Source organism: Manis pentadactyla, chromosome 6 (assembly GCF_030020395.1).
Source record: "Manis pentadactyla isolate mManPen7 chromosome 6, mManPen7.hap1, whole genome shotgun sequence".
Classification (NCBI taxonomy): Eukaryota; Metazoa; Chordata; class Mammalia; order Pholidota; family Manidae; genus Manis; species Manis pentadactyla.
Genome location: NC_080024.1, coordinates 123,841,367 through 123,854,671, shown reverse-complemented (window position 1 = coordinate 123,854,671; position 13,305 = coordinate 123,841,367). Strand labels below are relative to the sequence as shown.

At 46.1% G+C, this 13,305-nt stretch overlaps 1 protein-coding gene across 9 annotated transcripts in view; it reads right to left on the bottom strand.

Moving 5' to 3' along the window:
* Positions 1–13,305, bottom strand: part of FHOD3 (formin homology 2 domain containing 3) — a 525,593-nt gene that overhangs the window by 55,218 nt on the left and 457,070 nt on the right. For 8 of the 9 annotated variants that reach the window (XM_036884979.2, XM_036884980.2, XM_057504129.1 and 5 more), the window contains 2 exons: positions 9,040–9,315; positions 143–1,014 (listed from right to left, as the gene is read on the bottom strand). In XM_036884979.2, the coding sequence (XP_036740874.2) occupies positions 143–1,014; positions 9,040–9,315 (1,148 nt within the window). The remainder of the gene's footprint in view (positions 1–142; positions 1,015–9,039; positions 9,316–13,305) is intronic. The other variant, XM_036884981.2, reaches the window with a different exon arrangement.

The following is a 13,305-nucleotide window of genomic DNA, read 5'->3' as shown; positions in this document are numbered from 1 at the left end:
ATACTGACTTTTTTTTTTTTTTTACCAAATTGCAGAAGCAACACAAAGGTAGTTTTATACACAACAAAACAAACTTCTAAGTCATACTCAACAGCAGAAAGTAACTCAGCAAATCAAGAAGGATGCTGGATGGTAGCAATACCTTTGACACGGACAGTTCCTTTGATTTAGACTCAAACAGGTGTTCCAGCCTGGATGTGTCCACCTTAATAGGTTCCAGTTTCGACCACAGGAATTCTCTGCAGTGGCGGCTGTTCTTACAGGGCCACTCAAAAGGCCGCACTTCATTCCAGAACAGACGGATGGTCTTCTTTTTCTTGATGAATGCCGGCTGACCCCTGGGTACCTGGGGCCACCCTAAGCCCTGAGGAGTGTTGAGTACTGGAGGAGGGGCCAATAAATTACTGGGGACTGGAGGGAGAGGCACGCTGTCCAACAGGGGTGGTGGGGGTGGGGGTGGCAAACCCAGAAAGGTGGGTGGGGGTGGGGGAGGCGGCCCTGGGGCTTCCCTGTGACCCAGGTCCACGTCCAGGACATCAATATCGTCCTCCTCCCCCAGGTCAGTGAAATCCATGTCTTGGATTCTGAGCTCCCTCGGATTGGCCATGAGCTGGTCCCAAATGTAGTCAGATTCTGTCTTTGGCTGTGCAGATGCTTTCTCCAGGACTGTGCCATTGGGCTCACCATCAGGGGAGATGCACCCTGATATGCTGTTGAATTTCTCGGCAAAGGCTTTCACGCTGCCCCGATTGTCCAGACAGTCAACATCCACCCTCCTGATGCTCTCATCCTGGGCCAGAGAGTTGGCCTGCAAGGTAGATATCCTGCTGGCCAGGCTGGCTACCGCCTCTGCCCCCTGCTCAGTCCTCCCTGCCTCTCCCTCCCCCTTCTCCTCATCATCTGTGGGCTTTCTGTTATGGGCATACAGCATGTCCAGCATGAACAGTTTGTTGGTGAGGATGTCACCACACTGCTCATTTACAGCAGCATCCTGAACACCCGTGGACCACAAACCTGAAAGTATACAAGAGAAAAAAAATGAGAAAGTGGAATGGCCCTCATGTACCATGAGAAAACCAACTAGCAATATGTGGTCTTTGCATGGTAATTTCAGCAAAGATATGGAAACAAAGCAATTAAAGAGGAAGGTGGTCATGGCTGACAAAACACTTTTGACCAGGAATAGATGCTTCATCAAAGTCCAAAGCACCCATTCCAGGACCCAAGACTCCTGTAGGTGTGACACTGCTTGTGGCTTCCCCCTAGGCTCATGGGAGATAGTATCCTTACCTGTCCTGCCTACCCATGACAGCTGATCAGGACCCACCAGCCACTGGGACTAAGGTGCTTCTGTCCTAATGAAACACAGCGAAGCAAGATGCTTGGTCTCCCACAGCAGGTGTGGTAAAGGCTGTAGAGTCATCTCTGCTTCTCCCCCTACTCCACTCAGCACCTGGACAGCTCAAAGTGCATGGAGAAATGCACAAACTATGCATTTGGTCACACTTCCAGTTCATAGTTGCTAATCTTCAGGAGACCCTTAATGCTGCCTGAAAGTCTTATCCATGACCTCCCCTAGATGATCTCTGACACCCCCCTCCTCTCTCCTCTAACTGCCCATCCCCATTTCATTTTACCCAAGCACGGCCTTGCTTCCTAGTTCAATAACTTAACAGACAAAGCCCAAGACCTTCCAGGGCCTCCATTCCCTCTCCACCCAACCACCTGCACCTTAATCCCAACCATGGCCTCCCTCCAGGGACTAATGATAAACTGTCCCTCGTACCAGGGGTCAACTACTCCATGTGTGCATTTGGAAAACACTCCTGCAGTTCTCTGTCCTGCATCTTCCATGTTCCTCCTACTCGGCCTTCCTACTGGCATATAAACATGGTATAATTACACCCATCTTAAAAAAACTCACTTGACTCCACTTAGCCGTCCAGCTATAATCCAACTTTTCTCCTTTCAGTTAAAGTAAAGCTGCTTATAAGAGTTGTTTCGCTCACCGTCTCCAGTTTCTCTCATTGTTCTCATGAACCCAGTCTAATGAGGTTTCTCCTCCCACCACCCTTCAGAGCTGCTCCTTTCTAGGTGACTGACGGCTTCCCTGTTAGGTAGACCCAGCTGACCACTCCTTCCTTCTCCTCCCCTTGCTTGGCTTCCAGAACACTGCATTCGCCTGGTGGGCTCCTTCCTTCAGGCTGCTTGTGCTCAGGCTCCTTTGCCAGTTCCTCATCCCTGACCTTCTCGTGTCCTTGGATCTCCTCTCTCCATGCACATTTACTTAGCCATCAGCTCATCCAGTCTCAGTGCTTTAAATACCACCTCTACCCTCACTCCCATTCCCCTCAGTGAACGTGTTTTTCCTGCAGTTTTCATATCAGATATGGCAAATTTGGTCATTTTGTTGCTGGTTCCAAAAGCCTGAGTCATCCTTGACTCCTCCTGTTCTTTCATTCCACACATCCAACATAACAGGGTGCCCTGTTAAATAAATCTTCATGTTACATCCAGAATCCAACCACCTTCCTCACCACCTCCCCTGCCATGATCCTGGTCCACCCGGCAGGGTTTCTTGCCCACAGCTTTGCAGGGCATCTCCCAGCTGGGCTCAGGTTCCACTCTTGTCCCTCTATGGTCAGTTCTCAATACAACAGCCATGTGGTATATTAAAATGTCTGATCATATCTGTTTTCACAGAGTCTTTTCTAAAGGTGCCACGTTTCACTGAGACAAAAAGCCAATGGCCTTTCAATGTCCACAAGCTTTATGTGATCTCACCTTAGTTTTCTTGACAAGCGTACATGAACTTCTTCAGCTACATTAGCTCTTAAACTTTCCTAAAATTACCAGGCACATTCCAGCCTTAGGAACTTTGCCCCCTGTCCCTGGACAAACTACCCAGTCAATCACACAATTTGTTTCTCAACCTTCTTTAGATGTTCTCTCAAAAGCATTTTTTTTCAGTGAAATCTTCCCTGACTGCCTTGTATCTACAATTGTACAACCCTCCCTTCTCCCCAACACTGCTTTGTTTTTCACTTATTACTGTTCAGTCTTCCACATGTGCTCCATTTATACTGCTGCCTTCACCTCATCAGTTGGACAATCATAATTACTTGTTAAGCCACCCTCTTCACTGGAATGTAAACTCCGCAAGAGCAGGGATTTGGGCTTGTCTTGTTCACTGCTGTATCCCCAGAAACTAGGGTGAATGGACGAATAAGTGGTCAGGAGTGTTATTCTTCTGAGCTTGCTTCCTAAGGGCCAGCAGGGCTGTGCAGTGGCCATTTCTGGATGTGAGTTTGTCAGATATCCAGAGCCTCTGTGGATACTTCTGTTGAGAGGTGTGGTAGGAGACCTAGAGGCCATGTATGTGAACATCAGGAGTTTTCCTTCTACTAAAGGAGAACAGTCTGATCAAACACGCTGGGAGAAGACATTGGTCTCTCCCATGTGGCCCTTTCTTGATCTTACTGGGGAAGTACAAAGGTCCCCTGTGCTCTGTTTCTCCTAGTGTAGCTTTGTCCTTTATGCTCTGCTCACAGTGGCCTGACCTCATCATGGGATCAACACCAGAACAAGAAGCTCCTGAGCCCTTTTGTATATTTTACAAAATACCCTTAGATGATAATCACCATCAAAGAGAGAGGAGATGGCATTTGAGAACACGATGGAAAAATCTGGTTATTTGGAGTCTTTACAACAGGTCAGACAGTCCTGTAAAAAGGGAGACTGCTTTGACGCCAGGAGGCTGCAGCAGATAAAGTGGCTGAGTCTCTCAAAAGACTGCCTCACTCTCCATTTATTGGGAAATGCTGGCAATTTCTTATTTTGGCAACAGGGAAAAGGGCACCACCAGGTGGTATTTTAAATGCTTGTTTTCTTGCTTACTCTCTCCATTTGCTTAGTTCTTTTATCAGTATGCTGTGTGCTTTGCCCCTAGTCATTCCCTTTGCTCTGAAGTTTCTGATAGTAATATAGCTGCTCCTGCTTTTCTTTGATTAATGTTGGCATGATATATCTTTTTCCAACTTCTAACTTTCCATCTGCCATTGTCATTATGTCTGAAATGAGCTTTGTATAGACAGCATACAGTTGGTTGTATTTTTATCCACTCTGCAAATCTCTGCCCTTTAATCAAACCACTGATATGTTAGGGTTTGAGTCTGACATTTTATTTGCTTTGTTTGTTTCCTTTGTTTCAGTTTCTGTTTTTCCCTTCTCGCTCTCAGGGTAAGTTACTTGAACATATTTTTAGAATTTTCAATTTGACTTATAATGGTTTTGAGTACATTGCTTAATGTAACTCTTTCAGCGATTGCTGTAAGTATTACAATATACACACTAACCTATCAGTCTACTGGTATTCTAAGTGTAGAAACCTTACTTCCATTTAGATCCCTTTACCCTCCCCATTTTTTAAATATAATTGTCTTCAGTATTTCCTGTACATACTTTGAACACTACATTAAATATGCTATAATGTTTGCCTCCACCACCAAATATAATATAAGAAACTCTTAAGGAGAAAGACAATCTTCTCAATTTACCCTATTTTTACCCATTCTGTTGTTCTTTTCCTTTTGAAGTTCCAATACCTCCTCTGTCATCATTTCCTTTCTGTTCAGAGAACTTCCTTTAACCATACTTTAAGGGTAGGTCTGCTGATGACAGATTCCTCTTAGTTCCTCTTTAACTGAGAATGTCTTTATTCTCCCTTCATTCTTAAAGGTCACTTTTGCCAGATACAGAATTCATGGTTGACAGTCCCAGTCTTTCAGCACTTAAATGCTGTGCCCCTTCCTGTTGGTCTTTATGTTACAGATGAGAAATTTGCTGTCATTTGAACTGGTACTTCGTTACAGGTAATACATTTATTTCTAGTTTCAACCAAGACTTTTTAAATTTTGTCTTTAGTTTTAAGAAGTTTGATTATCATTTTTGTTGGTATGGGTTCCTTTTAACTTATCCTTATTATGATTTGCTTAGCCTCTTAAATCTGTAGGTTTATGCCTTTTGTCAAATATGGGGAATTTTGGCCAATATTTCTTCAAATATTTTTCTAGCACTGTCCTTTTTCTCTTCTCCTTCTTTAATGAAATGAATGTTTGTTCTGTTGATATAGTCCCACAGGTCCTGGAGGCTCTGTTCATTTTTTCAGTCTATTTTTTTCTCTGTTTTCAGATTTGGTAATTTCTACATATCTATTTTCAAGTGCAGTATTTATTTCCTTTGTTTTCTTCAATCTATTATAAAGCCCATCAAGTACTTTATTTCAGTTATTGCATTGTTTCAGTTCTATCATTTCCCTTTGGTTCTTTTTTTTACATCTTCTATTTCTTTGCTAAGATTTTTTTTCTTCAAATATGTTCATATGCAGCAGGAACTCAACTTCGGGGGGCAGTGGGAAGAAGACTAACCAGGATTCTACTGCCACTGCTCGCCGTCTCTCTGACCCCAGCGAGGCCAAGTGGGGAGCTGAGCCTCCATCCCCACCTGGCACAGATAAGGTAGACTAATGTGGCTGGAGGCAGAACTAGTCTTCATTCTGTTCTCCCCAACCCAGAATCAGTGGGTATGTGCTGGAAGCTGAGCCTTCACCTTCACTTGGAAGCACTGAAGTGATGTGAGTCGGTGCTCCACTTTCACTGGGAAGTTGCCAGTGGGGCCAAGGGGGCATGGAACCTCCACCTCACCCGTCTGCAGCGAGGCAGTGTGAGTCAGCCCTCAAACTGGGCGACAGCAGGTCCCACCAGGGAGCTTAACATCTATCCTCACCAAGATTTGTATGCTACACCTAAAAAGGGTAACTACCTGCTAAGAGAGAAGACTGAATATGATCCAAAGCCTATCAAATAATACCCCAAATATCCAGGACACAATTGAAAATTACTTGATCATACCAAGAACTCGAGTAATCACTACTCAAATGGGAAAAGAGAATCAACAGATGCCAACACTGAGATGAGCCAGATGTTGGAATTATCTGCCAAGTACTTTAAAACACCATCATAATACATCAATGAGCAGTTACAAACACTCACAGAGGAGTGTCCGGATACTTGAATTGTTTGTATAATTTTCTTGTCAGTTGCCCTAGGTGTTACACTATGCACACTGATGAGTTAGTGTGTATATACACACTGATAGCTCCTGTGTGAGTGTAACTGCTCACTGACACAGCAAGAAGGAGGGTAGGGACAACACAATGCTGGTTGGTTCTCTTCCCACTGCTTCCTGAAGTTGAGTTCCTGGTGGGTGAAGGTGAAGGCTCAGATCCCCACAGGACCCCACTGACATTACCTTGTTGGGGAATTGGGTCTCCACCTGCTTCTGGCCTGCAGGAGACAGAGTATCGTTTCCCTATTAGGCAATAGTACCCCAAGCAGAGGAATCAGAGCACTGCCTGCTTCTACCGAGTAGAGGCTTGAAGACTGAGTTCTGCTGAGGCCACAGTCTTGTGAGGAAGAAAGGAGAACTGGAACACTGTTGCTCCTGCCCCCATAGGGTGGGCGCATATAGAAGATCACTCCCTCTTTGGTCCCACAGAAGCCATGGTTATGGGGAGGAGTAGGACAGGGCAGTATTTCAATTAGTGCTTGTCCAGAGTAGGGCATGTATTAAAAGCCAAAAAGATTTTCGACTCTGGTAGGCAATCCTTTGGTTAGGGGAATAGGCTTGACGTGGCATTTCTCTGCTATGTTGTTCAAGCCCAAAGGTTCTTAGGCAGCCTACCTTCTTCCTTCCACCTTCCAGAGTCCCCCTATGATTTACTGCTCTATTATACCCAGGGTGCTGATACCTTAGTTATAAGAGGAAAGACTTGGGAGTAATGGAGCTTCTCCCTTAGCCAGATGGCTCTTCACTCATTTATTCAATAGTTTTGTGAGACCTTACTATGTCCTGGGCACCCACCTATGAAGCACAGTGAGCTCACGGACTCACAGTGAGCAAGGCGGACACCCCTATCCTCACAAAGCTTACATTCTAGTGGAGCCAAAGGACAGTATTACAGGTAATTACAACAAAGTATGATTAATGCTAGGGTAAATCCTCTCACACTAATGCTATGAAGTGGGACACATGAAACAAAAGTAAAACCACACAACCAGAGTAAGCTGAGTCTCTTTAAAGCCCTAACAAATTCATTTTTGAGTCACAGGGACAATCATTAAAAATAAGACTGGGAATCATTTAGATTGCCTTGGTGATTTACCTGAGAACATTCTGAAAAACAAGAGCTGCCCTAACTTCACAGCTGCTGACAGTGCCTGTGAGCAGTAGGATTTTTCAGGAACTAATAAGCCACCACTAATAAACATGGTCACCTCTCTTAACACCAGCTAACTGAAGCAAAGAAAAAAAAATCACTGCAAAGCCTTCCAGAGTCCCTGCACTTGGACACCACCAGCTTTTGGTAGAAAGTCAATGGTTCTTCACTGGGAACAGAGTCTCCATTTTTGGAAAGTTGTCCTTATTTGGAAGAATATTGGGCAATCTGATCCAAGAAAGTTCTGTTCCCTGGCTTATTTTTACTAATCCAACTTGTTGATAGGTTTTAGGCCTGCTAAACTTAGTTACAATTAGTTATTCTTAAATCTATTCCTAATAAACATAACATGATTTAAGGCCAAACTGATCAAGAAGACCTACCTGTTACCCCATCCTAGGGTCACAATTCCATTAAATGTGAAAGTAACAAGTAGAATTTGGGAGACTAACTATAATCTGACTTTAAAATAACTTAGGTATCAATACATGTGATACCTCTTAGCACCTACATCTTCAACCAACCAGACACAAGATTTTCAATATAGTGATTCCTAAGGTGTAAACTTATAAAGTCTTCCAGTCCTCCTGTCTCACTGCATCATAGTGACCAGCAATATAGAGAATAAAAACTAATAACACATTATAACTGGTAAAAACTCAAGTATTAACTATTTTAGACAAAGCCATTGATTGACAGTCCTCATGGGAATACTCTGGCTTCATTCTTTCATTTTTCTTTCACACATCCATGCTTCAGAGGCAACGTATTCTTAATCTGTGAGCTAACAAGCCATGCGTGGGTTAAGCCACTGGCCCATGCCTTCCTGGAGCTTCCATGCTGTCTCTGGGGCCCAAATGTAGACTCCCTAAGAGTGTTACTCTGTAGCTTACTGCAGGCTGACTGTAAGGCTTACTCTCCTGGTGAGGAGAGTAGTTGAGAGAGGCGGCTGCCTGCCACTCTGACACACAAGTCATGGGTAGGAAAAAAGCAGCCCTGAGGCGTCACATATGAATCATAATTCAAATGGTTATCTGAATGGATTACAATTCCTGCAACCCTCTGTGGCAACCTCCCTGAGTCCCTAGTGAGGACTAATACTCCATTTTGTCCCTACTGAGAAAGTCACCATTATACAGGCTACCTGAATATCAGATATAAAGCCACAAAGACATAATTTCATAAGGAAAAGCATGCACTTCATACCATAGAAAAGAACAGTCCTGAGTATATTGTCAAAAATTACTTAAATTATGAATATTCCAGTAGAGCAACTGACCTCCTCACACTGTCCAGAGTGCTCATATGATTCATTTGAACAATTTCTTTGGTCTGAAATGTGCAGTCAAGTGGTTTAACACACTTCATTTAAAAATCTCTTTCAAGGGAATAGATAACATGATGTGCTAAATTTAAATCAGAAAAATAGCTATACTTACTATTAATAACTAGACAGTTGTAGAACAAAATAAGGAATTTCTCCTTTGGGGCTTAGTCCTCACCAAAAGTCCTCAGTTGCCCTCCCGTATGGGCTCTTTTCCCACCTGCAGAGCTGGCGGTACAACAGCACAGTGGGCTGAGGGGGGCTGCCTTCCTACCGGGCAGGGGCTGCTGGCCTGCCGCTGGCCTGGCTACGTTCCTCACCTCGGACGCAGTGACCCGACCCAGTGAGGGGGCTCAGCCAGGAGGTCACCTCGGAGGCCGGCCAACCAAGTGCCTGCCGTGGGGCTCCCGGGGGCACGTTGTGGAAAGGGGCTGATTACCGGCTCCCTGGTCCTGGGGGAGCTTGTCCTCCTTGTCCTCCCTCTCCAACGTGCTGCTGGAGGACGAGACGCTGGAGGCCGAGCAGTTGTCCCTCTCGTTCACCCCCTCGTTCTGCTTCTCCTTCTCACTCAGGGCTGCCCGCTCCGCCGGCTCATGCTCCAGGGCTCCCACGCGGGCACGGGCTACTTCCCCGTGGGCTTCATGGGCGACGTGCCCCGCCTCTGCCTCTGCCTCTGGTGCTGTCTCCGCTTTGGGCTCAGGGCACCCGGTGCTCGCTGGTGGACAAAGAAGTTAAAATCATAATAGGAATTTCTTGGAAAGGTCCAAGGGGAAGTGGGCCTGAGGTTGACTGCTCTGCGCTGTCTGCAGCAGGTAGAATTCTAAGGATGACCCCCAGGACTCCCTTCCCCCCATTATTCAATCAAACACTAACTGAAGCACAGCTGGAAAGGGCCTGTGCAACAGGCATTCAGGTCTCAAGTCACTCGACCTTAAGAGATGATTATCCACATGAGCCTGATCCAACCCGGTGAGCTTTATAAAAGCAGAATGTTTTCAGATTAGCAGCAAAGAGAAATCATAAACGTGGAGGGGCCACATGACAAGGAATGTGGGTAGCCTCTAGAAGCCTCTAGAGCAACCCCTGGCTGATATCCAGCAAGGAACAGGGACCTTTGCCCTGTGAGCACAAGAAATAACCCTGCCAACAACCTGAATGAAATTGGAGCTGGACTCTCCCCGGGCCTCCCAGGAAGAGCCCAGCCAGCCACAACCTTGACTGTGGCCTTGTGTTGCCCAGGGCTGAGAACCCAGTTAAGTTATGCTGGACCTCTCATCTGTGGAAACTCTGAGATAATACATGGGTGCCGTTTTGAAATACTATGTTTGTGGAAATTCATATTTCTATTGCACAGCAATAGAAAACTAATACATGATCCCTTTGTCTTTTCAGGGAAAGAGAAAAAAAATCCATGGTGAATCAAGCCCAATGTCTTTTCACTGGTTAAACCAGTGAGGTCTGTCACCCTTTGCTTGAATTATGTTTGCTCATAATGCACAGTTAGTGCATACTTTTGAAAGCTATTTAGGAGACTCTCTCATGGGCACAAAACTGCCTGTAAACCTAACGAGACTGAAGATTTGATGTTCATGCTCCCACACATGGCTCCTCCAGGGAGAAGGGAGATGGCACAGTATGACTTTGCATGTTTTTGCTGAGCAAAATTCTCAGCTGAGAGCTGTGGATGCATAGCCAACTGATGGAGAATACAAAAAATTCTGACCCAACTGGCACCTGTGAAAGGCAGAGGAGGCTGGGTCACTCTTGAGGGTGTGCTGTTCAGAGCTGGGCAAGGCTGCAGTGCTGGAATCCTCGCAGTGAGCCCCAAGTATGCACTTCAGCCCTATGCATACACTACTCAAAGCAGGACAGAAATTCAGGTAGGATCTGTATGTGGTAGGAACTGTAAGAGACCTGCCCAGACTCTGTAAGAAAAAGCAGATTGGGGAACTCTTTCTCTGTGGAGGTGTCCTGCCAGCTGAGGTTAAGTGGGGATGGCTAGAAATGAGGTGAGCAGAGCAAGCCCCTCAGTAGGTCGGAGGTGGCATTACATTGGGAGAGGAAAGCTCAGGCCTCACTGGGCAGGAGGTCCAGCTTCCCTCAGCTTCCCAAGCAGGATATCGTTCTGCCAGGCCTGGATCCAGACCCCTGACTCATTTGCCCTCAGGCCACCTTCCTCTGAGAATGAGTCAGGGAACTGGAGAGGCAGGCAGCGGGGAGGATGCAATGCCAGCCTCTCCTTATGCTGTTGGGTAACTTCCAACCATCACAGGTAAGAATTTCTTCTCCATGGGGATCCCCCCAGTACCCTTCAGGTAGGACTTGGTGTAGAAGGTGGAGGGCTTCTCCCCTCTGCATGCCCACGGCTTGATGATACATTGTGTATCTTTTGCTGGGGACTCTACCCTAGTACAGGAACTTGCTTCCTTGGGAGACTAAACTAAGGAAGGCTGGGATAGAAAAGGCCTTGCCATCTACGGGCTGTCCCTTCTGAGTGTCCCCAAGAGGGAAGGTTACAGGAACTGGTGATATGAGGGCAAGTTTCAAGGTAGAGATGTACTGGCTGGCAGCAGCAGGAGGAAGCCAAAGGGCATAGAACTGTGAGCCCATGTGCCTGAGAATGGGCGTGTCAGGCACTTTTCTTTAAAAGCAAAACATGGGGTGGGTATAGCAAAAGAGTGAGCATGCCTTTGAGAAAAATTCCCTTTGGTGTTGAAGGAATTTTTATGGTAATTTCTTTTTCATCTGAAAATAGAGTATTTAGCAGAGATACAAAACCCCATTCATTTAGGCAAAAGCATAGTTTTAGCAATAGCAGCGTCATCATTTGGTTGACAGAAAGCATATGTTCTTGCACACATTTACTTCAGAATAGCCACATCAAAACAAAAATGTGTTTCCAACAGGCTAGCATGTGGCAGGCATTTGAGCTTTAATTGGTGAGCATATAGCAGAAACTGGCAAGGGTGCCTCTGTGTGGCTTCGTCACCGACAGGGAGTTGGGGGCAGCTGTTGCCATAAGCATGTGTCTACTCACCATCCCCAGGAGGCCAGGTAGACACAGTAGGGAGGATCCATGATTTGATGGTTGCTTGACTTCAGTCTATATACACCCCATGGTTGGGCTTCCTTCTACCTAAGCAGCAACTCTGGGCCCTGATAAGCCAGGCAGTGACTGTGTGGACAGGTGTGTAATGCACATACAAGTTCCAGAAAGCCACATACTCTTGGGAATAAACTGGGCTATTTCATCCCCATATGTTAGAACTGAACTTTATGAAGTCAGAAATTTATGTCTGTGGGTGGTTTCTCTTTTTCATTAATGCTGGGCAGATTGTCATCTCCAAAACTACCTCCTGACCGAATACAGGCACAGCATCCAGAAGGTCTGACTGCACATCGATGGCATTTGAGGCTGTCCTGATATGCGCAAATTAAATAATATTCACACACATTCAAGTCAAGCATACAAAAAGCAAAGTTGATAGAGCAAACACATAGCTGCTCATTCCTGGCCTCCTCTGCACTATTTGTACCAGGCAACATGTATGTCATCAGTATAACACACATCCTTGCTTTCAGAGGGCTCTCCACCTGGCTAGGAAACCAGAACATAAAAGCACACCAAAGGGGATCACGGTGGTATGTGGCCAGGCACCCAAGTGAGGGCACTGGATGACAAGTGACTGGGAGACCCTGGGAGGAGCACCCAAGATTCACGGCAGAGCCCTTCTTTGGCTGTATTAATCAAACATAGGGATGACAGGGACAGAGAGTCCCGCAGAGCCAAGACCTCTCCTTCTTCTCCTGTCTGAGAGCCCCAGCAGGGTCTTGGGCCAGCACCTACTCACTAAGTTCTCCCTGATGCTCAGGAAACACCCCGAGACTGCATGATGAGTCCCATGACATTTCTGTTTCCCTTTCCCATTCTGTTTCATTAGGACCCCACTGGCCAACACACCACTACACACACACACACACACACACACACATACACACACACACTCGTTTTGAGTCATTGGCCCAAGCCAGGCTGACTGTACTCTAGGCAGACACAGGGAGAAGTATCATCCACCCTCACTGACTCCCCAGGAAACAGGAGGAACCATATACATCTGCAGGAAAAATCCTAAAGATAACTAAGGTGTCTGTAGACACCAGGGGGTGAAAACTGCTCACAACTTCCCACAGTTGCTACTCGCAGTATTTCACGAGCCTTCTCTGGCCCAACAATGGTGCCAGTGATGAGAACACAGGGATGCATGAGACCCAGCTTTTGTCATCACGAAGTTACAGAGGAGCAGAGTGATCCTGCATACCCTGCTCTGGCCGCTGCACAACCACCTATGGACACAGGGAAATCCTAGCCCCTTGGCTTCCAGCAGACACAATTACAAATATTTATAAATGTGATGGCTGTTCTGAGAGCAAAAGCACAATGCCCCAGGAGGAGATGGCAAGGGTCTTCAGCAAGGCCTCAGAAGGGACAAAGTCTCTGTGCCAAAATTTAAGAGTCTCCAGAGACAAAAAGGAGGGAAAGTGGGTATGAGAACATTCTGGGCAGAGAAAAGAGCATGTGCAGAGACCAGCAGCATAGGCCATGCTGGAGGACTGAAAGGGCAGGGGTTAGGGCTGGGAGCCTTGCAAGGTGAGGTAAGGATGTGGGCCTTTATGGTAAGGGCACTGATGGCTGCTTCACAGAAGC